This window comes from Euleptes europaea, chromosome 11 (assembly GCF_029931775.1).
Source record: "Euleptes europaea isolate rEulEur1 chromosome 11, rEulEur1.hap1, whole genome shotgun sequence".
In the NCBI taxonomy this organism is placed as follows: Eukaryota; Metazoa; Chordata; class Lepidosauria; order Squamata; family Sphaerodactylidae; genus Euleptes; species Euleptes europaea.
The window spans coordinates 23,918,170-23,943,151 of record NC_079322.1 but is presented as its reverse complement, the minus strand read 5'-3'; the positions used below and the strand labels follow the sequence as shown (position 1 = coordinate 23,943,151).

Here is a 24,982-nt window from a genome sequence, read left to right as displayed (position 1 = left end):
AGCACTGAATCAGCACAACAGAATGTAGAACTGTGAAGCTGTGACAAACACAGATGCAGGACAGACAATTGGAACTTTAATAAGGCAGAAACAGAAATAAGGTGTTCTGCCTTTATTTTCTTCATGACGTCTCTTCTGAATGCTAGGGAGATCTAGTGCCTCCGTTTGCTACAATTTACCCTTTGCCTAAGTGACTTGGATAGCCCAGGCTAGCCTGATCTTGTCAGATCTTGGAAGTTAAGCAGGGTTGACCCTGGCAAGTATTTGGATGGGAGACCTCCAGGGAATACCAGGGTTGTGATGTGGAGGCAGGAAATGGCAAACCACCTCTGTCCAACTCTTGCCTTAAAAGGGGTCACCACAGGTCACCTGCGACTTGCCAGAACTTTCCAACACCATCAATATTCTGACACAAATAAGATATCATTGCTCTACCATCTCACAAACTATTCCTTATTTTGGAGCTGTGACTTGGCGGCCAAAACAAAAAAAAGAAGAAGTGACAATGCTGCTAAAAAAAACCCACCCTGGACCATTTCAGAATTTCTTTTCTTGCATTCTCCACCTTTGGAGTTTGAGAAAAGAACAAACCAATCTGAAGGCCCATGAGGAATCCGATGCCTTCATACCATGCCCTGGGCACCTGAACTGGTACCACAAACTGGTTTGAATGTCAGCATATGGCTGGAGAGACCTGGGTTCCAGTCAACTCTGAAGGGTACCGGGCAACCTGGTGCCAGTCACATGCTCTCCGCCTATAATTTCAGAGGCAGGAACTCTCCGAATACCAATACTAAAAGGCAGCCACTGGGACTCCATGCTGTGCTTGTAGGACTTCCAGGGGCATCTGTGGAAGAGACTGCTTGGCAGGATGGACCCTTAGCCTGACCCAGGCACAGCTGCTCTTAAGACCACTGTGATTCTCTTAACAGGGGTGCATGATATGTGTTTTTAAAGAAAAACATCTTCTCGGTCCAACCGAGGGAGAAACATTGCCCTATTTGGCAAATCTAAGGAAGGCCAATGTGCATTTCTGTTTACCAGCTATTCCGACAATATTCTCCGCTTCTACTTCTCTCCCAACAGAAGTATGGGGTACAATTTAATGTTGCGCTCCCAGTCCAACATTGTACCCTTCAATGCCCATCATGGTTGCCTTCAAAATACTCTTGAGATCATCACAATCTTGTCCCCATATATATCCAATGGCTGTAAAACGGATTGTGCCCCAAACCAGACAATGACTGTATGGTATAAAATTCATACACAGGTATGCAGAATCAAGTCTATAAGTCACTGGCGTTTATCCAAAGAGCTGCCAACTTTGCAGAGCAGGACTTTTCTACCTGCTCCTCCTGCTGCAGCCCCCCCCCCATTTTGTTCCTGGGGTCAGCAGACACTAAGGAACAGAACAGGACCAAAGTGAAAGTTTGCAGGGTGAGGAGAGAATTGGTTAAAGTTCCCTCCCCCTCTTTTTCAAATGGAAATGCCACTCATTTGGAGGTTGGCTACATGCCAGTGATTTGCCCAAGGCCAAACCAGGAGCCTATGATGAAAAATCCTTAATACACACCCTTTAACCTCTGCAATTATGTTCAAAAGGTGCTGAGGGGTAACATCGAAGACTTCTGGATCAAATACCAAGAAGAAACGAGAGATTCCCCCATATTTTATTTCAAGCGATGTAACCCTGGGCCCTGTTTCCCTTCCCTAAGATGAAGAAAGAATAAACAGTGATGCCTTTCCAAATAAATGCTGCTTCCTCTGGCAGGTATCATACCGATCCTCACAACACTCGTGACGAGAGTCACAATGTTATTCTGATTTACAGGCAGGGAAGAGGGAGAGATAGAAATGATGATCCGCACACGGCTAGATATAGAATCTGTGGCAGAAAATTCTTCTATACACAGCAAAGAAAGCAGAAAGAACAACAGAGGACACAAAACTCCCTGCTTCCAGCCACAATCTCCACCACCAAGAGTAATGCTCCAAATGTTATAGAAGAGTGCAGCCAGTGAATTAAACAGGAGGATATCAATGAAAACCCTTACCTGAGATGAGTGAAGATAGCAGTGGAAAATTCAGAGGGAAAACATCTGTCTTCTATCCACCTGCAACCCCCACACCCACCAAGCTCTGCCCAAGAGGGTGCGGGTGAACTGAGAAGAATTAAAGGAGACATTGAAAGGGCTGCCCCAATGCCCCATCCTTTTACTTCCACAGGGGATCTTGACCTGATACCTTTAACTGTGCAAATAAAACTGTTTCTGAAAGGGATGGAGGTTCTGGCTCATGTAATATAGGATGGTTTTTAATTTGAAAAGAGAAAGCTTCCAGCATTTTTGCACAGGATAACAGAGAAATAGACGAGCCCTTTCTGTGCTAAAAAATGTAAGTGAAAAAATACAAATGTGCTGGATAAAAATATATGTGTTTCCATAATCTTCTGAAAGCTCAAGATAGTAAAGAATCAGAAGGCAGTATTTGACTGCACCAACTAATAGAAGAAACAATGAAATATTAATTCATTCTAAACCTTCAGTATAGGAAATATATACATATATATAGCTGTGATCCTATGTCTATTTAATTTGGAGGAAGCCACAGTGAAGTGAGAGTTACTTTTTAGTAAATATGCATAGGATCAGATTGCAAGCAAATAAATCTATTCCTGTTGTACTGAGATTCCTAAAATCATAGGGTTGGAGCTAATTACTCTCCCATCAAACTGCATCTTCTGCTAAGTTTTCCTAAGATGGAAAAGGGATTCCTCTTGCATCATAGGAAATTTTTTGAAAATCTGGTGTTACCCAGTTGAATTCGAGGATTCAGTGCTCCTTGAGCAACACACTAATTTTTAATCCTCAATTCCTGCTTTCCAAACTGGAATGGGATTATTTTCCACCCTGAGCTTTCGTGGGAAAGTGTGTGTAAGTGCATATCTACATTACAAATACTTTTTGAATGGATTTCACTTGGAATTGCCCATGAATTGTTTGTGATCTGTGCGTTTTCCCTTTCCGGCGCACTGTTCACAAACCCGCAATCTATGTCCCAGAAAAAAGCTACCCTGGCATGTGTCTGCTGCACAGAAAATGGGAGTTCTTGGGTAAATAATCCTTAGCTTGAGATACCAAGTAGCATGGACCTCTGCACACATGCATGCTTTTTTAGGAGACAAAAATCCCACTGGACTTGAAAGGATGTCTTTCAAATAAAACTGCATTGCACTGGACTGTCAATCACAATGAAGGGCATGAGTACAAATGGACCTGCCATACAGATTGAGGTCTGCGTTATCATGTGCCACACACCAGAGCTGGGGAAGGAGCAGCAATTGCTTCTGGGACAGCTGACAGGAAGTGAGCGGTTGCAGTGCCAGGATACTGTAGATGGGGCTCACTATTCTGCAACCCCCCAAAGCTCATACGTTGGGGCCGCATCACCTAAAAATGTTTTGGGGGCTGCAAGCCCATCTGGTGTGCAAACATTGACTGGACTTAGGTGCGTTCACATGGCGCTCTGTCGTCAATTTCCCCTTCTATCGCTTCATTCAGCAATAAGAGCTCAATAGAGGAACTGATCCATTTGCCATTATCAGGCGGCAGAAGGACCTTTTTCAAAATGTGCTTTTTACAGATGTCATAGGTCATTTATGCATGGGTACTTGGACTCACGTTTGCCCCGTCTGACTCAGTTGTTCCTTGGAGTTCTGCATGAGTTTTCCATCCAATAGAAATTACCTCACTGCCAGCCCTCGCAATATCCGGGTCTTCCCATTCCTCTGTTAAACCAACTCTTCCCTCTTTCCTGAGCTCAGCCTGACTGAAATCTCCATGCAGAAGGCAAAGCATGGGCCACTGGAATCAGGCTTTCTCTCACAGACAATCACAAAGCAGTATGTAAACAGGTGGGGATTCAAATGCTTCCTGCTTCCTCTGAGCTCTTTTTGAGCAAAAGAAAGGCTTTTGAAAACTGAGGGTTGGGTCCCCCCCTTTTCTTTCAGATTGCTCAGTTTTTTGGTTTTTGTTCTTAAAATGCTTTTTTATGCGGCGATTGGGTTATTTGGGGGGGGGATTTTCTTTCACAGTGAGCACTGCAAAGCAAGCCAATTGCAAAGCAGGATTTAAAGGGGTGGGACTTGATCTGAGCTTGGAAGCTGGTGGTGCAGAGACTCCCAACAGGAAAGTGTGGGCCCAGCCAGCAACGACCCTCGGGTAAAACTCCCATACATAAATGACCATAAACAGCACGTTCAATCAGAGCTTGAGAAGCATTCTTCCTGCATACAAAACGGACACAATGAGGGATCAGATGAAGCACAATTACAAACCAAGGAGTCATCAAGCAGATGAAATCTATAGTATGTATTTTTTTTTTTTTTTGGAAAAATACTATAAAGCTGTCTAGGAATTTAGCAATTTGCTTATTTGTAAAATAGCTGGATTTCCTTTTAAAAAACAGAAACAAACAGCGCTCTTAATTGCAGCTTAAATTGGACAGACAATTCAATGCTTCTTTTTGTACATTAAAAGAACTCATGGAAACAACAGCATTTCAAGAGACTCTTCCCACGTGCGGGTCAGTTCTCTGCTTCACCTCTCCAGAATGTTTTTTTCCCACAAGCTGGGCCTAGCGTTAGCATCGGAAGATCTCACATTTGCTCGATTTGCCAGTTCCCAAAAAAGAATCATTTTGCTAAGGGCAAACCTCATTAAAAAGAAGAAGAAAAAGAAGAAGAAGAAAAACATCCCAGAGTGAAAGCCCCAGAGTCATTCACTGCGAAGCAGCCCGTGGAAGGAGGAAAAAAAATGAAGCGGCGGCGAAGAAACCTGCATAATGCCCTCCCCAGAAACTGGTCTTTGTGGAAGGAGGAGAAGAATAATGAAGATCAGATAAAATGATGAAAGAAATTTGCAGTCTCTTTTTGATTATATGTAATTTTTTTTATTCTTCTGTATCTGGAAAAAAAGAGAGAGAGAGAAAAAGTTGTCAATGTTCCTCCCGAGTGACCGAGTAGTGGGAAAAATGGGAAGGAAAAAACTTATTGGTGATTCTTAATGGAGAGTGTACAGCCCCCAGAGGCATTCAGAATGTAGAGGGGCAAATAGGGGGCATTTGGGATTTTATGGTTATAACCAGGCCCCTCACCCGACTTGTAACAGCTTCTGATAGCCAGTGGATGAGAGTTTTTTTTTATACTGCTTATCCCACCCTGAAAATAAAATCTTAGATTCTGGATTTCTCCCTCGGGCCTTTAAGAAGTGATATACAGCAAACAAGAATCAACATAAACATGAAGCTGCCTCATACTGAATCAGACCCTTGGTCCATCAAAGTCAGTATTGTCTATTCAGACCGGCAACAGCTCTCCAGGGTTTCAGGCAGGGGTCTTTAAAATCACCTACTTGCCTAGTCCCTTTAACTGGAGATGCTGGGGTTGAACCTGGGACTTTCTGCATGCCAAGCAGATGCTCTGCCACTGAGTCACAGCCCCGCCCCACTAATGTAACAGGAGCTGGCTAATGGCCACCAGGGCAGAAGGGTCTCATCAAATATATTGCCTGAATGCCGAGTATCGGACGTCTTTTATAAGTAATGTTGCCTTGCCTGATATGCTGTTTTCATGCCCTGCTTTTTTACTTGTGGCTTGGGAACATTAGATAATAATTAAGGATGCTCACACACCTGCTGGCTTGGCTCACATCCTATGGTGATAAGACAGCTGATTAATCAATCGGCTGTTTGGCCAAGTTTATTCACAGAATAGTCTACTGCTCGCCATCAGAACCTGAGTGCCAGCTGATGAGGGATCTACTGGGAGTCAGCTCCTGTTCTCCTGCTGGGGAAATTTTGGCTGTGGGCACAGCAAAGTACTTTGGGGGGAGGAATCAGGAATTGACTTCCAGCTGGTTGCAGGGATCAGCTGGAAGGTGGGTTCTCCTAGCCTGAAAAGTTTGCTGAGTCCAAGACCAGTTAAGATGCAGTAAATTGGTGGTGGGATGATCAAGAATCCAGATGACTATCCTTTTTGACTCCCTACCCCAAACTGGCACCTTGGGTTGTAGAGAAAAGGAACAGATAACTCCTGTTCTCTGCAGCCAAACCTGTAAGACTTTGGAACTCCCTCACCAGGGAGATTCATCTGACTTCCTCTATTGGTGTCTTCCACCAGAGGGTTATGCCTTCTTTGTTTTGGTTGACATAGCCCCAATAATGGTTATTTACCATTCTCCTGGGTTCTGGTGTTGTTTATGTGTTTTTACTGAATCCTTTTATAATTTTAAATGCTGTTTTTTTTAATGTTGTTACGTTTGCTGCCTCGGGGACCCTGATCAAGTGGAAAGATGGCATAAGAGTGTTGTAAACAAATAAGCAAAATTTAAAAAGCTGGACGTGTTTGTTCTTTTCTCACCGCCCAGATCTGAGAGCTTGGGCTAGGGAAAACAGGAGTGGTCTGCTCCTATCCTCTGCTGTCCGAACTGACAGCTTGGGGAGGAGAGAGAGCTGCAATCTACTTCTCCTTCCTCAACTGATAACTCAGACTGAAGAGAAGAAACCCCTCTTCCCAAATTTCCCCAAATGACAGTGTTCTGCCCCCTCCCTCCCAGTGAGAACTTGGGTTGCAGAGAATGAGAGCCCATTGCCTGTTCTCTGCAGCTCCTTTGTACAGTTTCATGTGGACAAGAACAATTGTTGCTTTCATTTACACCTGAAATTGACAGAATACGCGACAGTAAACAGGAGCTACCTGTCTGTTCCTATTCTTTGCAGCTCAAGATAACATCTTGAGGGTGAGAAGAAATCTGCTCCCATCACTACCTGAAATTGCTTGGACGGGAGAGCACAAAAGTGCTCCATTTCTCTGCACCCCAACAGGACAAGAAGCCAAGTGCTCCCGCCTCGCTGGAATAAAGTGAAAAGCTTTGGCAGTGGGGTGGAGAAGCTCGACTGATACCAGGTGAGAGTTGGCTTTCGATCTCCACCTGCAAACGTCTCGCTAGTCCCCTGCAAGGCCAGGACTCGGCAAGAAATCTGGGAGGCGGCTTCTGTTGGGCAGCCATCCAAGTTGTTTGTTGAGATCGAGCAGTCAGGTCACCTGTGTTTGGGACAGCCACCTGTGTTTGGGACAGCCAACACCTTCATCACAAAATCCACAGCTTCCCTAATGAGAATGTGCACCTGCTGGGCAGTCGTGCCCATTCACAGACAATGGATTACAGGCTAAGACCCTGTGGTCTGTATCAATACGGTATACTTTAGTGGTGTGTGAAATTTTTGCCTGCTGTTGAAAGGACTGTCGTTTTTACATATCCAGGTATCAAACATCTGAAAACCACCCCCAAGGGTTGCATGTGGCCTGGGCTACTGGGCTCATCCACTCATGGTGCTCCTGCGAAAGGTTCCTCACAGTGCCATCCTAAACAGAGTTATGCCTTCCTAAATCCATTGACTGCAACAGACGTAGAAGGGTGTAACTCGGTTTAAGATGGCACTGCAAGGAACCTGCTTCTCTGTTGCTCCTACAATCAGAAGTGGAAATCAGGAAAGTATTCATACACTTTGGGTGTGATGCATTAGCTCGGTTGAATTCCAGCCTTGGCATTTTGACGGCGATATCTAATTTGGTCTAATTTGCCAGAATACTTCCTGCCTGGTTGGAAAAAAAGTACACCTCTGACTTTTACTTGTAGTTCTGTGGCCAACTCCCTAGAACTATCTATATGATACAACACACTGCACCAAAAAGAAATTAAGACAGAACTAATAATAAAATGGATATCAAGTCCATATTTTTTTCCCCTCTGCAAAGCATGCAACAGATAGTTGGCACTCATTGCAACTGGATGCTATGAAGTTCAGACTGATCACATAACTGGATTCACAAGTGGGCAGAACAAATTCAGGGAAGACTGTAAAATGTGCAAACTAAAGGCTGCCCTGTTTGGGTCTTACTGCACTTTTCAGCAGTATGCTTTATGGCAGCTTTGCAGCAGGGAGTTGGCAAGAGACATATACGTATCCTGCTGTTGCTTGTTATACAAAGGACATAGAAGCACCTAGACCCCAAAGACAAGCAGCTCTGTTGCGTGTGCTTTCTTTGACTGCCCCACTCTAAGTTTTGTCCTCAATCTTTCAGATAATTTTTGTTAAGAAATAGATCCTCGCCTGCTGCTCTCACAAGAGACCAGAATTCTGGGGACATATGAGAATGATGCTTATTTTAAGAAACAGCAAGTAGTTCCCTTTCACAGACACCAAGAGCAACATAAGGCATATTTTTATTATAGACCTTTTCACTGTATCTTTGGTATTTTCCTTTTCTTGCCTTCTCTTCTAGAGTCAGAGCATTCACACATAGGGCTGTTGAATTAAAAAAAATTCGGTATAGTTCGGATTCGGCTGAATTCGGCCCGTTTAGATTTGGGATATGCCAAAGTCCGAACTCCCCCGCTTCGGGTCTGTGCAATTCGGCGGGAATTCAAAGTTCGGGAAAAAAAATTGGCCGAATAAAGCCATTAAAAACACAACCAATCCTTTCCGCGGCTCTGGGGGGGCATTTTTTGGGGTAGAGGTCCCAAACTTTCAGCGGAGCTTCAAAGGACCCTTCTTGCAAGACCCCCCAAGTTTTGTAAAGATTGGGTCAGGGGGGGCTGAGATATGGGCCCCGAAAGGGGTCCCCCACCCTTAATGTGCATGTCTGAGCAGAGCTTGCCGCCCACGCACAAAGCTCCCAGCCCCGACAAACAGCTGAGAAGTTTGCAAAGCATTGCAACACAACTGCAAAGCAACACAACCTTGTAAGCAACACCTTTGCAACTGTGCAAAGCAACACCTGACATCTGGGAGTTTGCAAACCATGGAAAGGGACAGAGGCAGCTAGCTATGCATAATGAGCAGGAGGGGTGAAATTTCCCCTTTTGCATGGGACTCCAAATGCATTCTTTAAGTCACCATTTGAAAACCAGTTTTGAGCAAGCATCCAAATACACCTAACCGCTCTTATGAATGAGGGAAAACCTGAAGACACACAACTGAAACCCCCCCTCAAACCAGGGAAAGAGAGACTCGACGGGGAACACACCCCCAGGCAGAACCGGCAAAAGCCCCCTTTGGCTTCCCCCACCCCACCCACAGAAACTGCTCCCTTCCCACACACAGACTCTGTTTCCCCCCCACACACACACACACACAGGAGAAAAATTATAGATTAAAGCCCCCAAAGGGGTCTTACTGTGGCTGTCTTCTGTTCCATCAGGAGGGGCTGTGGAGGACTTGTAATCCAAGATGATTCCAATTAGGCACGGGACATTTTGCTCTGGAGATGCATACAGGATCAGCTGATCCATTCATCCCAATAGGGAAATGGGGAAAGGGGAAAGCCCATATCTCGGGACCCCCTGACCCAATGTTTACAAAACTTGGGTGGTCTCTTAAGAAGGCTTGTCTGAAGCTCCGCTCAAAGTTTGGGATCTACACCCCCAAAAATGCGCCCCCTGCAGCCACGGAAAGAGAAAAGGGGGGAGCCAATATTTCTGCCCCCACTGAACCCATCTTTACAAAACTTGGGTGGTATCTTAAGAAGGATTGTCTGAAGCTATGCTGAAAGTTTGGGGGCTGTATCCCCAAAAAAAGCGCCTCCTGCAGCCACATAAATGGAAAAGGGGGGAGGGAAAAGGGGTGGAGCCCATATCTCGAGACCCCCTGACCCAATGTTTACAAAACTTGGGGGGGTATCTTAATAAGGCTCATCTGAAGCTCCACTGAAAGTTTGGGGTCTGTACCCCCAAAAATGCGCCCCCTGCAGCCATGGAAAGAAAAAAAGTGGGAGCCCATATCTCAGGACCCCCTGACCCAATGTTTACAAAACATGGGTGGTCTCTTAAGAAGGCTTGTCTGAATCTCTGCTGAAAGTTTGGGGTCTGTACCCCAAAAAATATGCCCCCTGCAGCCACAGAAAGGAGTGAATGTGCACAAGCACCCCCCCACACACACACACACACTAGGATTTCCCTCTCTCTCTCTCTCCCCGGCCAGGCCGCACATCAGCCGATTCCTCCAGTACTCAATCCTGACTGATTGGCCAGAAGAAGACCCAGCTTGGCCACCGATTGGCCGGGGAAGGAGAATGCTGCTTACTGACAGTTATGCTGCTTACTGCCGCCCCGAATTGGCCGGATTTATTTGTGAGCTCCCAAACTCGCTGGATTCGGCTCCCCCGGTTGCCCTCCATTTTTGAGTTTGGTTCGTCCCAAACTAAAAACCACCGAATCAGGGGAAATTCGGCTGTTTTTCAGTTCGGGCCGAACCGAATCAACAGCCCTATTCACACATGCAAATCCTCCTTCTGCTCCATTATAGCCTATGGGGAATCTTTCCAGGGCTCTGGGGGGCTGTCTTTAAGGTAGAGACAACAAAATTTCAGCATAGCTTACAAGTACCCCCAAGTTTAGTAAAGATTGGATCAAGGGTCCAATTTTATGGGCCCTCATTTTTCCACCATTGGAAACAATGGAGGATGGATGGGGGTACCCTCTTTGGGGACCCAAAAAATTGGACCCCCTATTCTATACCATCCTTGGAGGTCCTTCTAAGACGAGTCACCATAAGCTATGCTGAAAATTGAACCCCTTATTCTTTACCAAACGTGAGGGTCCTTTGAAGATGAGTCACTGAAAATTTGGTGCCTCTACCTTAAAAAACAGTCCCCCCAAAGCCCAGGAGAAAATTCTCATAGCTATAATGTAGCCAATTTATTTCAGACCCCACCCACACACACACACAAAAAAAACCCTATACTGGTATGGGGATTTGGGAATATTCAGGAATCCTGAAAATTTCAGGTCCAATATACCCGAATCAAAATTTACCCGAATTTTTTGTGTACACACACCACCTGTTACCCTATTCCTTTAAATTGAGATGTTAGTGGCTGAAACTGGGCCCTTCTGCATGCAAAGCAGTTGCTCGACCACTGAGCTGCAGCCCTCCCTGAGTGCTAGACCTGGACAGAGAAAACCTGGAGCCGAGCTTTTTCCTAGACACTTATTCAATGATGTGTTCATGGGCAAGTTATCCCATCTGCCAACCTACTTTCCTGTCTTTATACTGAGAATAACTATGAAACATCTCAACAGCAAGTAACGTTCCACAAGGGTTTGACAACTACAAAAATTTGGGGTTTTAAGCATCCAAGTGCTATATAAATACTAAACAACCATCTGAGAAGAATTTACCCCGTTCACTGTCTGGGTCAATTTCCTTTTCTAACACACACGCTCTGCCTCACTAATGTTCAGTTCCTCTTAGAGGACTCTGACCCTCAGCGTACTTATTTAGTTGCTTGTTTTTTGGAGGTTGCAGAGAAGAGAGGAAGAGAGGTGTTTTTAGAGATGGGTCTTATTTAAGTTTTATGGTTTTAGTGTTCAAGACCTCGGTCTAAGAACAGGGGGGAAAGAAAGAAGAAAGATAAGGCTCCGCCTCATTCACAGATACCCATGCTATACCCAATATTCATATGCTTCCACTAGTCACACAAACCATACCCCTCTCATGCATATACAATATTCTGAATGCAAACAGTGTAGTTAATATACACTTGGATAATGCCAGCTATTCCCTTGTCTGTTATGAACCTCTTCCCATGAACAGCGTCCAGCCTCATCTCTCCCTAGTATGTACTAACAGTTTTTTTTAAAAAAAAATACTTTTGACCAGTAAAAACATTAATTAACAGCCTGTAAAACCACACTAGTATGTCCAGGAGCTAGGTAGCACTGATTCCAGTGAACTGAAGGCAGAGACAAATTTATGAAATTACTTTGTAATAACTATGGAGATTTCAAAAACTGCACCTTGTCCTCACTCTTAGAAACAATTTCCTTTGGGAGGGGAAATTACATCAAGAAATGTGTTTTCTAATGGAATGAAAGCAGTGTCAGATTGATTTCCAAAGATTTAATTCTGATGCTGAAGAATCCAACTCAAGTTTCTCAAGCAACAAAAGAATGAAATCCAGGTCTTTATATTGCAAACCCTCTAATGTAAATATTAATTATTTGATTAACCCCTCTCCTGAACTATCAAATGACAGCTTGGTATCCAATAGCTTATAGCATCAAAGACAAAGAAGTCAACTGTTTCTGGAGGATTGTGATGGGCAGGGAATTAAATCATATCAGTCCATCTAATACTAAAGTTCATTATTGTCTGGTAGCAAAATGGGGTTAATCACAAACAAGGTCAGGATTTCTGCATACTCTGAGAACTCCCTGGGCATGAAGAAAGCATTTTTTTGTGTATTCAAGGAAGATCCACGCACCATTTAAAAATGGCTTGAGAAATGAGCAAGCTCATCGAGACAGTTCAAAGACAGATAAAGCAGATCTGTTTAAGTTCCACAGAGCTCATATTATTCTGAACAGGGAAGTATAGGTCAGAGAGAAGGAATTTCCAATTCCCCCCAGTGTGATTCTTTGCCGGCCCAACTTGTATACTTTATTATCGAAGTTACTGTGATTGGTGGTTAAATCAAAGAACCCATGTTGCAACTTCCTGTTTATTCAGGCCTCCAGCCTCTCTTTGGTCAGCAGGGTCTCTTGCCAAATAAGATCCATGGAAGAGCCAACATACATTGCTGGCTGCAGCATATACACTAAGAAAACTATTTATTGTTCCTGTTACCTAAGCACTAATGACATATTTAAAGTGATTAATTATCCACATACCAGCACAGTAATGAACTGCTTTGATCTGAACTAATGGACCCTGAGCTCCCCAGATGTTTAAGGGATGAAATAATAAATGTCAAATAAAAGTTTGCTTTTTGTGAAGGACTTAGGATTGATATGCACGACATATACACGACACGACTCCCCTCCCCAAACCCCGCCCTCCTCAGGCTCTGCCCCAAAAACCTCCACTGGTGGTGAAGGGGGACCTGGCAACCCTACATATATGAACAGATGCTACATGTATTTCTTATAATCTCTATTAATAACATGTATTTCTAATAGAATCCTAGAGTTGGAAAGGATTACCAGGGTCATCTAGTCTAGCCCCCTGCACAATGCAGGAATCTCACAACTACCTCCCCCCCATGCCCATAAGATGGTGGGGGGGAGACTCTCCAGGATCCCTGGCCTGGAGGAAAATTGCTCCCTAACTCCAAAGTATGTTAATAATAACTTCACTCAGAGCATCCTGTATTACAGGAAAAACAGGAGAGGGAAATTTAAAAGCACTTTTGTGATGCTAGGAACAGCTGATGCCCCCCAAAAGTGTAGGTGCTACAAGTCCCATGCAGTTTAGTAACCCCCTTCTATCACATCTCCCCATTCTCTTCATCTACCCAGATTTACTCCTTCTGTTCCACCCAGGCTCATCCATGGAAGTCCTTCCTTTCAGCCATGACATGTAAATGAAACTTACAAGTTCAGAGGCATCATTATTCTGAATACCAGATACTGGGGGCAAACAAGTTCAAATGCTTCTTGGAAGTACTTATCCGGCCACAGTTATAAGCAAAGGCTCTTCCTTGGGCCAAAGGAAAGCTTCAAGCAGAGTGGAGAGAATAAGACTAAAATCAACATGTTGGGTTAGATTAAAGCAAGTAGCCCGGCCCATGGCCATAAACTGAGCACAAGATAAACATGGGATCTGCCCTCTGCCCTCCTGTCAGAGCCAGCATGGTGTAGTGGTTAAGAGTGGTGGTTTGGAGCGGTGGACTCTGATCTGGAGAACCAGGTTTGATTTCCCACTCCTACACATGAAGCTAGCTGGGTGACCGTGGACTAGTCAAAGCTCTCTTAGAGCTCTCTCAGCCCCACCTACCATACTGGGTGTCTCTTGTGGGAGGGGAAGGTGATTGTAAGCCGGTTTGATTCCACCTTAAGTGGTAGAGAAACCAACTCTTATTATGATTATGATTATTATGATTATTATTTCATCTTCCCAGTTCCCCCACTACAGTTTCCCTTCAATTACATAATTTTAAAAAGTAAAATACGCACACATACACACACACACACACATATATATATACACATTTTAAAACGCACACATTTTACTAACCCAAATATCAGAATGTTTTGTTGGGTTACAGAACTACCATCCAAAAACCAGGTAGACTGCTTTTTTTGTACAACACTAGTGAAATTTTAATCACATTCAAACTGCAGATACCTGGAAAAGCTCTCTGGAAAAAGAATTAGAACAAATTAGACTGAATTATTTACAGCCCATTCCTGAGCTGGCGGCGTACGGGGACGGCGGGGAAGAGGCGCAGTGGCACCTCTTCCTAAGCCGATTCCCGTATGCAGTAAAACAAAAACAAAAACTGTTTCGCTGCTTTTTTGGTTGTTTTATTAGGGCCTTTTGCCCCATAGGAAACAGCGAGATTGCACCTGCTCAAAAGCAGGTGCAGCACTGCCATTCTCAGCGCTGGTGTAATTGGCCAAATCGGGATAGGGAGCCGCCTAACCGGTGGCTCCTCCCCCCGCCCCCCTGAGCCGGCACGGCCTCTCTACACCATGGCCTGTGCCACGGAGAGGCCGCACCGACAGAGGGGCGAGGCAGGGTCCCATGGCGCTCGGCTGCCAGCAGGACTTTCCTCGCCGCCAGCGTAAGTGCGTGTAATCATGGTTTTACACGCACTCACGCTGGCAGCGGGGTGACGCCGCCTCCTAAGAGGTTTCATCCAGAAACCTCAGGATTGGGCTGTTAGTCTATCACTTTTCCATGTCCCTCAAAGGGCAGGCATATGTGCAGATGCTACAAGTGCCATCAATATATTGAAAGGGTAAAATTTTACCCTTGGATAATTTGTGGCTAAATTGATCTATGCTAGAGAGAAGAGTTACACTCATTTTGATCATCAGAGGACATGTTCCCCACTTGCCCTGGGCATGTTATCTAAGGGAAATCTTCCTTCCTAACTGGTTTCTCTGGTTAGTGCCAAGTTATGTAGAATCTTTGCTGGGCCGTATGCTAAGGATCCCTTTTTCAGACTGGCTGTGTTCCTGCCCTCTTAAATCAGTAGACTCCTTGGTACATATCCTTTTGCATTGTCCTTACGTGTACCAACTTAGGCTAAAATGGATTATGCCATGTTTCAACAAATGGTCCACATTTTCTCGAGCAACTTTGGAGCAAAAGGTTCAGTTCCTCTTAGAGGACTCTGACCCTCAGCGTACTCATTTTGTTGCTCGCTTTTTGTAGGCTGCAGAGAAGAGTCGAAGGGAGGTGTTTTTAGAGAAGGGTCTTATTTAAGTTTTATGGTTTTATCATTCAAGACCTCGGTCTAAGAACAAGGGGAAACAAAGAAAAGAAAGATTCTCCCCAAAACAAATCCAGCCTGTAAACTGTAGGAATATATAATAACCACTAGATGGAGAGCACTGCTTATGACATGAATGTGTTCCAGTTTGCTTGTGTTGTTGATTTCTCCCAGAGATCTTCCTGTTTCACACTGTCAAAATGTGCCACAGGGTTTGCCATGTTAGTCGGTTGCAGCAAAAGAAAAGTCCAGTGGCACCTTAAAGACTCACATTTATTCTAGCATATGATTTCGTGAATCAGAGCTCACTTCTTCAGATGCATATGGAGTCATACGCATCCAAAGAAATTAGGTTTAACTCTACGAAAGTTTATGTTGGAATACATTTTTTTAGCTTTTAAGATGCCACTAGACTTCTATCTTATTTTGTCAAAATGGGATAGGAAAAGTGTTCATCCCAAGAGGTCCATCCATGTTTTCACAGAGAATCAAGACTGTTCAATTATGTCCTCTTTAAAAACACCTGATCGTACCAAGTCAAAACTCAGAGGGCTACCTCAATTTAACAATAAACATCCTGCTGCCCTTGTATTTTTTTACATAAACATTCAAACATGGGATTAAGAACACAGCCTCCTGCTTATTTGTCTGCTCACATGAATTTCAGAGTAGGGCCGGAGGAAGGTACCACATCTAGCTTGATGTGGATTTCACTCGAGGATCTACCCCCATGGTAGATCCCTAGGATGACTGAGTAGGGATTTTACAGAAACTGTGAGTGGTCTTGGTTCACTCATGGGTCACGCTAGGCCTGTCTATGTACATAGAGAGGTTTCTGGTCATGCACATTATGTGGACTTGATTTAAGTGTGAGAAAACTCAGGTTCCCAACCCCTTTTCCATAGCAGAACCAACCACGTTATGTATCATCTGATGAGGACCAGTGAGAATTTTGGATTATCTTCCCAAGATTAGTTTGGTACCATGGGGGGAGGGTAGCTGATTGTGCATTGACCATAAAATCATCATAGGGCGCTGCAGGCAGATTTGACTTCATGGCAATTCAGCAACGTCTGAAGCCTTCCTGTAGCCTAAAGAGCCTTACATTGCTCAAAACTACAGGCTGCAGAAATGCTTCCAAAAATTTTCTGAGTGTAGCAACAGGACACATGCCACTAACATGGCAGCCAATCAAGAGCGAGGGGAGTGCTTCATGAATTGGTAATAGGGGTGCCAACTGGATCACCAGTTGCCTTCACCCAGTAGGAGATAAACTGTTTTGCCCTCTTTCAGAATAGCGCTTGGAGAAAAATCACTAAAAGAGTGTGTGTGTTGTTCTTTTTTACCACTTCCAAAAAGTATCCCCCTTTCAGTTCAGCTTATAAGGGGCAGCTTATTATTTCTTTATCAACAGCTACCTAGGGCAAGAGGGATGGTTGTTTGCCTGGAAGGCAAGCCCTATGAAGAAAGGTTGACGGAACTAGGCATGTTCCGATTGCAACAGAGAAGAGCTAGGGAAGACATGATTGCCCTCTTCGAATATCTGAAGGGCTGTTGTGTGGAAAAGGCAAAGACTTGCTCTCTGCTGCTCTAGAGGGCAAGACTAATTTTACTGGGCTTATGTTAGGGGAAGGCAGATTTTGACTGAATGTTTAGAGAAACTTCCTAGCGGTAAGAGAGCCAGCATGATGTAGTGGCTAAGAGCGGTGGTTTGGAGTGGTGGACTCTAATCTGGAGAACCGGGTTTGATTCCCCACTCCTCCACTTGAGTGGCAGACTCTAATCTGGTGAACTGGATTTGTTTCCCCACTCCTACACACGAAGCCAGCTGGGTGACCTTGGGCTAGTCACAGCTCTCTTAGTGCTCTCTCAGTCCAACCTACCTCACAGGGTGTCTGTTGTAGGGAGGAGAATGGAAGGTGATTGTAAGCCGGTTTGAGTCTTCCGTAAGTGGTAGAGAAAGTCGACATATAAAAACCAACTCTTCTTCTTCTAAGACTGGTCTGACACCAAAAGCATTTATGGGGGTCGTTAAGCAGAGGCTAGGGAGCCATATATCAGAATTGCTCTATCTTTGGATTCCCTGCATTGAGGAAAGGGACTTTATGAGATGATCTATAAGGCTTCTTCTTTCCCTGTTTGTCGTTCAAATCTAGGATAGGAAGCACTGCAGGTTTTAGGGAGTATAAAAAGGGGGGAGGGGGAAAACCAGCCCCTTGTGGCTTGCTGAAAAGTTTTCTGTGAGCAGTGTTTTGTATCCTTGACTCAGATGAAAAAGAGACAGTTTCAATTCACATATGATATGCATCACAGTTTGGAAAAAGTTCTCCTCTGTTTATTTCAATAGAATTCAAAACTTACAAAATGATGACTTTCTGTAAAAATGGACCTTGGACTGACAAAATAGTGATCTTTTGTATCTCCTAGCGGATTCTTATGGAACAGTTCATATGCCAGGTCAACTCATACTGTGTGCCTGGACCACATGCATGGATGAAGAAACACGATAGAAAATACGGAGCCTTACCCTCTGACTTCTTTAACTCTTTTCCCTGATCTTTCTTGTCTAACTTCTTATCATCCTTTAATTTACCTGGAAGTCAGAGATTAGATAAAGCAGAAAAGTCTTCAACCCGAGAGCTGGTTATTAAAATGTGTTTCAGCCCTGTTAAACATTCAGAAATAAATGGGAAAGTATAGAAGCAATGCTTATTCCTTAGACTGACTGAAAAAACATGATATTACAGACACATCTTCCCACTTCTGTATACCTGTAAGCCTCAGGTCTTCCTTGCTTTTAGATAACCCTCCACTGTCATCAGATTATAATATATATATATATATATAAAACAAACAAAAACACAAAAGTACCAATGAATTTAGTCATAACTGGATTCTTTCTCCCTCCTTCTCTCTCACACACAAGTTTAGATCCCAATCAAAAAATACATGGGAGTAAAAGGAAGAAGAAGGGTTGGTTTTTATACCCCACTTTTCTCTACTATTAGGAGTCTCAGAGCTGCTTACAATTGCCTTGCCTTCCCCTCCCCACAATGGACATCTTGTGAGGTAGGTGGGGCTGAGAGAGTTCTGAGAGAACTGTGACTAGCCCAGCAGGCTACACGTGGAGGAGTGGGGAATCAAACCTGGTTGTCAAGATTGGCGTCTGCTGCTCTTAACCACTATACCACACACAGTTGCACAGCAAATATGCATGTGTACCTGCTTAGACTCTTGAAAACCCAGATCGAGGTCAATTGTCTTTCCCCCTCATTGAAAGAGAGAAGGGGACACAGGAATGTCGTCTCACCAGTGGGAAATCCTCTGTTAAAGCTACAAATGTTGTTTCCATAATTTGGGGTTTTTTAACCTCCAATGCAATTTTTGGCTCCTCTCACATTTGTAGGAACCCCTCCCCCATCTATCCCTGATTTTTTGATCCACACTCGAAGGCCTGGTGAAGAATAATGATTGGAAACTAGCAGTTTGACAGTATCAAACCAATGCCACTCTGTTCTCTAAATATATTGATTTTAAATCAGTTCAAGAATGGTGGATTCCTGTGCACAGTTACCTGGGAGTAAGCCCCCACTGAGATTTACCTTTGAGTATACATGAGTAGGATTGGAAGTATATTTATTTGAAATCCAGTCTTGAAAAGATTTTGCAAGAGGACAGGAACACCCTGTAAACATAATCCATTCTTTGAAGAACAAATGGTCCTTCAGATTCAGTGAATATCAACTTGCGAATGATCCTTTGCAAGCCAAAGCTCAGCATTTCCGCAATTATTTTTTATCACAAGGACCCACGCTAATGAGATATTAATATTTGCTTTCATCAATTGAAGACAAAAGACCACAAGAGGGCAAGGATGACAAATGTCCATATAAATATTAAAAATTCACATAGCCCTCTGAAAAGAGGAAGGAGCTTTTGCTGAGGCATTACAGACGAAAGCGAGGCACGATTCTTCTCGAACTTCCACAGAATCCAATTCATTAATGAATAGGGTAGCTTTAGAGACTTATAATAGCTGGTCTGCAATGCAGGAGCAACACAGAGGAACGATGAGCATAATGATTTCCAGAAGCAAAATGGCAAAACGTATCCCCAGATAACGGAACAATCCCCCAGAATGAGATAGCAGAAGCCCAACAAAGAAAAGTGGTTTGCATCAAAGAAGATTAATGTTGTGTCTCATCGCATTAAAATTCTTTTCTTCTAAAATTGTGTGGACCGCTGTATTATTATCTCATTGAGCAGGAGAAGTGCGCCGTCTGTATATTTGTAAAACTTAGCACAAATAGCCTGCTGCTTTATATAGCACCCATACAACACAATTCCTTAGACTCATGAGAGCCATTAACATTTGCAATGGCAACCCAGGGCAAGTGGAAGGAAAAACAATATCTACATATATTGCAGAATATCAGTAGAGAATATCAAGGAAAGCTTTGGACGAGGCTTTGGGTTAGGCAAAAACTGCTGATCTGTGAATCAGCTGTCGGGTCTAGATCTATTACTCACAGACTAGCAGAAAGTCCCCCTCCTAGTGAAGCAAATGCTTACCATTTTGTACATGCCGTTTCTGGTCTCTTCCTGCCGAGCTGGGATCTGTTTCCTTTTCCGCCCGAGTTACATTTTTCCCTTGAGAAGCGTCATTTTTGTTAACACCAGTTTGACGAGTCCCATTTACATTGCTCTTACTGGCTTCTGTACTCTTACTCTCGCCGGAATTTCCTTCTTTGCTGTTTTCGGAGATCGTGGCAGCCGTTTCCTCTGTGGCCTTTTTCCCTTCATTTTCGTCTGTTCTCTTTTCATCTGCACCCTGGGGAGAACTCTCCTCTGCTTCCTTCTTTGCTTTTTCTTCTGCATCCTCAGCAAAAGCAAGGGGAAATTAAACAGGGGTGGGGAGAAATAAACTATTAGTGTATTTACCAGAATTAGGGTTGCCAACAGCCAGATACTAGCTGGAGATCTGCTATCACAAGTGATCTGCAGCTGATAGAGATCAGTTCACCTGGAGAAAATGGCCGCTTTGGCAAGTGGACTCTATGGTATTGAAGTTCCTCCTCTCCCCAAACCCTGTCCTTCTCAGGCTCCACCCAAAAAACCTCCCTCCGGTTGCGAAGAGGGACCTGGCAACCCGAACCAGAATGGCAACTTTCATCTAATTTTTCCTTTCAGGGTGCAAATCCCAACCCTGGACCTTCAAAACTTTTTGTTTGCATCACAGCTAACTTTGCATGGAATTTAGAATTCCATACTCCAAAGGTTCACAAACTGTGGGTGGTGACCCACCAGTAGGTTGCAACCAAAACCCCTGAGATGAGAGGGGTAGAGTTGCCAACCTCCAGGTGGTGGCTGGAGATCTCCTGGGATTACAATGGATCTCCAAACGACAGAGATTTGGTCGCCTGAAAAAAATGGCCACTTTGGAAGGTGGACTTTATGCCATTATACCACAAACCCCACCCTCCTCAGGCTCTACCCCCAAAATCTCCAGGTACTTCCCAACCCAGAGCTGGCAACCCTACTTATGAAAGCTTATGGTGAAATGCATTTTGCTAGTCTTTAAGATACCACTCGACTTCTGTTTAATTTTGCTTCCCAGAGCTGGCCACCCTAGAGAAGGAAGACTCTGGCTCCCATCTTTCCAAGGGTGAGCAAAGGAAAAGAGTAGGTGGAGTAGGTGGAGTTGCATTCCTGCCTTGGCCCCACCTTGGTCCAGCACTCATATGCATTTGCAGGGTTCAGCTGATTGAAAAAGACATGTTCAGAAAGCAGTGACCAGAATGGCACAGCCCAGAAGTAATGGCAACGCACCTGGAGACTGAGTGCCGCGACAGGGACAGACCGAGCTCACGGGTTTTCAATAAAAGGGGTAAATTTAGTATATTCAATATACTCAGTTAAACTATGGCACTATGTCAACGCAGATCAACATAACACAGTTTAGATTCCAAGTCGGCCATAAGCACAAAGGCTTGAAAGTATGTAACTCAAAAAGATAGGGTTGCCAACCTCCAGGTACAAGCTGGGGATCTCTTGCTACTCCAACTGATCTCCAGCCGATAGAGATCAGTTCCCCTGGAGAAAATGGCTGCTTTGGCAGTTTGGCTCGATGGTATTGAAGTCCCTCCCCTCCCCAAACCCCGCCCTCCTCAGGCTCTGCCCCAAAAACCTCCCGCCGGTGGTGAAGAAGGACCTGGCAGCCCTGCAAAGGGATGAGCTCAGCAACAGACTAAACATCCAACCACACATGTGCAGCACATTCTTAAGTGCAACCCTACACAGAATTTCACTCTTCAAAGCCTGTGGACTTCATCCTCTGCTGGGAAGGATTCTGCACTGTGATAAATGAGAAACTAATATAGAAGATGTGGAAGTGCCCTGCACACCTGTCCCAGGGCCTCTCCAGCCCAGAAGGCCTCCCTTAGCACGTCCAAGTGATGGGCATGTTATTGCTTATGAATCATCTCCTTTCTTACCTTTGGTTGCTTGTGCTTTCCACTTCTCCCGGTTTTGTTGCACCACTTCAGTCCAGGTGTTTTTAAAACCTCTGAAGTCCACAGTGAGTATGGAACAGTTGAGCGAGGCACTTCCTTCTGACCCAGTGCTCTTGACACTTGATCTTTTAACTTCAGAGGGGCTAATGCTGTTCAGACTGGGATGGAAGAATGCAGTGAGAGTCAATACTTTCTACAACTAGACCCACAACACCGCCACAAATGTCTTTGTTTTTTCCTTCTCTTGTTTGATAATTTTCTGCCTGGATCTCGACTCTGATGTATGACTGCCTAGCCTGAGCTTAGAAACTGCTGTTCAGTCGTAAATCTGGACTATCTAGAGCAGGGATCCCCAGCCTTTCTGAATTTGTCTCTGCAAATATGTGCTTTTATTTCTATGCAGCATTACCCATGCTCCTCAAAGAAAACAAAAACCCTAAAACAGGGCAGGCAGAAAATCCCGAGGGTCACGTGAGAACACAGCACATCAGGTGTGAAGGTAACCCAGGGCTAAAAATAGAGAGAAAATGGATTACTCCGGCCTGTATGAAATCTCCATTGCAAAGGCAAAGGCAATTTCACACAGAATCGCATCAGCAACCAGACAACCATGAAAAATCACCCTATTGTGGAAGCTCCTGGGTTTCCTGAATGCCATGTCTGGACAATACTATGAAGGGGCCTATGAATCAGCCATTTCTTTCATTACAGTCACAGTGAATGCAGCAAGCCTGTGATATCTAATGTGGAAAATTAATAGAAAAATCATATCAAAAATATATAATTTTTAATAGAAAATTACCCAGGAAAGTCAGCCATAGCCAGACCAATGCATTTCTGTTATTTATTTTATGTTTATCTCTAACTTCAAGGAACTCCAGGAAGACTTCCATCCAGGCACTGACCAGACCCCAACTTGCTTAGCTTCAGCAAGCTTGCTGCATATGTGCCTTAAAGACCATAATTCAACCCTACACTATCTAGTTAACATTAACATCCCAACATTATCTACTGAACATTTATATTTATTCTGAAATTTGGATAATTTGTTGGACATTTGATCAGACTTGGGCTGGCTTTCATCTACAACAGCTGTAGAACAGCCTCCACATGTCGGACCTAAATGTCTTCTTCTCACCCTCTATGTTATAGACATAAAGTAAACACTACCTCTTCACTGGAACTTAAACGATGTGAGCTACTTTAAGTGGACATTGGCCTACCAAGCATTATCATATTCTTCCAATTCTCTCTTTAAAAGGTTCGGTTTATTGCATATGGCCAAAGCCCGTCACAAGAGTTAAACACTAACTTATGTTATAAATCATTGATAAAAGTTAGACTTTAGTAACAAATTAAAACTCATGGGATGTGTTACTCTAACCCATCAGAACTTATCAGGAAACTGGACAAAGAACCACTCCATGTGCAGGCAGTGCCATTTCCCCACATTCCTCTGCATTGCCATGGCTCTTTCTGACCCGAGGAAAGATCAATCCCAGGGCCACCGAATCCACATGTAGCCGTGACTGGAGTGAGGAGCAACAAGGAGGTGTAATACCTATTCCTTCATCTTATGAAGACGTTATCTGAAGAAGTGAGCTGTGGCTCACGAAAGCTCATACCCTGCCAAAAATGTTGTTAGTCTTTAAGAGGCTACTGGACTCTTGCTCTTTTCTACTGCCTTCATCTTCTGCAAGTGCAGCTCGGGGGAGGGGGGTCATCCCTTTGTCTCTCCTTACTCCTGCCCACCAACCCTCACACTTGTTCCTCTAAACAGATCTTTGCCCCAGGAATGATCTTTCTCGGGGGCAGGAAGAGCTCCTGCAATGCAGATAGATGGTAGGATATGCCAGTACAAAGCCGACTGATGACTATATATGGCTATGTGGTGTAGTGGTTAAGAGCGGTGGTTTGGAGTGGTGGACTCTGATCTGGAGAACCGGGTTTGGTTCCCCACTCCTCCACATGAGTGGTGGAGGCTAATCTGGTGCACTGGATTTGTTTCCCCACTCCTACACACAAAGCCAGCTGGGTGACCTTGAGCTAGTCACACTCTCTCAGCCCCACCTACCTCACAGGGTGTCTGTTGTGGGGAGGGGAAAGTAGGAGATTGTAAGCCGGTTTGATTCTGCCTTAAGTGGTAGAAAAAGTCAGCATATAAAAAACCAACTTTTCTGCTTTTTCTTCCAATGCAAAGGATCTACAGAGCTCCACCTGTATAAAGGTTCTGGACTTGTCTTCTATGAAAAGGGAAACTTTGGCACGTGCCCCTTCTCATAGAAAGAGAAGCTCTTGTGCATATATGCACTGAGTACAGAATCTGTTTAAGTTGGAAGCTAAGCTCCCCTTCCACAATTCACGTAGGTACCGACCTGGAACGCCTAAACCCTGTCATGCCAGAGTGGGAAGCTTCCTCGATGAGAGGTGTTACAATCTTCTCTGTCATGTCAGACAACACCGTGAAAGTGGGCTCCACAATGAAATCAATAAAGCCTGAAAAAGAAGCACAGAGCAACCAAGTGCGAATGGATTAGCTAGACGCGTTATCACCATACTCATTAAAGTGGATGGACAGATACCTACGGCAGCATATTTTAAGACGTTAGAGGAGACTGACACCCACCCCGTACATGCATTGCCGTGCTACTGTAAGGTAATTCCTTAAAAGCTGGAAAGGCAATTCAGCACAAGGCAGATGGGATGGAGTTTGTACTGTGTGGGTTTGGGAGGATCCCGAGCCAAATTCTTGGTACAGCTAGTTATGACCCAGCTTGGAGGATGAAATCTATGGAAGAATTATAATAATCAAACTCTAATCAGACTTCTCAGGTAATTGATGTGCAAGGAGAAGAGAAAAACCGGTTCCCTTGAATGTTCCCACTTCAGAGTTTGCCTTTGATTCGCCAGCGATAATTGTCAGACGGTCTTTCATGTATTTTTCCATAAATCAAATTGTAATTAAATCATTTGGGACAAATAATGTTGATGATATAGAGAACAGAAACGAGCTCCTAAGGAACAGTTAGTATCAAAAGGATGTCTCTAGCAGTTTAGGATGTAGATTTCAGGGCAGTCACATTGGACACTGATTTTTTTCCCCTATTACTCACCGCCATTTGTAGCGCCAATTAAACAAATTGAGTACTACATTACAGAAATGTCTAGAGAAGCACCATTCTCAATAAAA

General features: G+C 44.1%; 1 protein-coding gene across 4 annotated transcripts in view; it reads right to left on the bottom strand.

Annotated features, from left to right (window-relative positions):
• The window catches only part of LOC130484558 (dual specificity calcium/calmodulin-dependent 3',5'-cyclic nucleotide phosphodiesterase 1C-like), a 173,025-nt gene that overhangs the window by 7,926 nt on the left and 140,117 nt on the right, over positions 1-24,982 (bottom strand). Inside the window, exons 12-16 of one of the 4 annotated variants that reach the window (XM_056857599.1) lie at positions 24,168-24,288; positions 21,775-21,950; positions 19,853-20,152; positions 17,808-17,873; positions 4,816-4,964 (exon numbers count right to left, since the gene is read on the bottom strand). In XM_056857599.1, the coding sequence (XP_056713577.1) occupies positions 4,951-4,964; positions 17,808-17,873; positions 19,853-20,152; positions 21,775-21,950; positions 24,168-24,288 (677 nt within the window). In that variant the 3' untranslated portion in view covers positions 4,816-4,950. Of the gene's footprint in view, positions 1-4,815; positions 4,965-17,807; positions 17,874-19,852; positions 20,153-21,774; positions 21,951-24,167; positions 24,289-24,982 lie in introns of those variants that run through there. The other 3 variants (XM_056857598.1, XM_056857601.1, XM_056857600.1) reach the window with 3 other exon arrangements.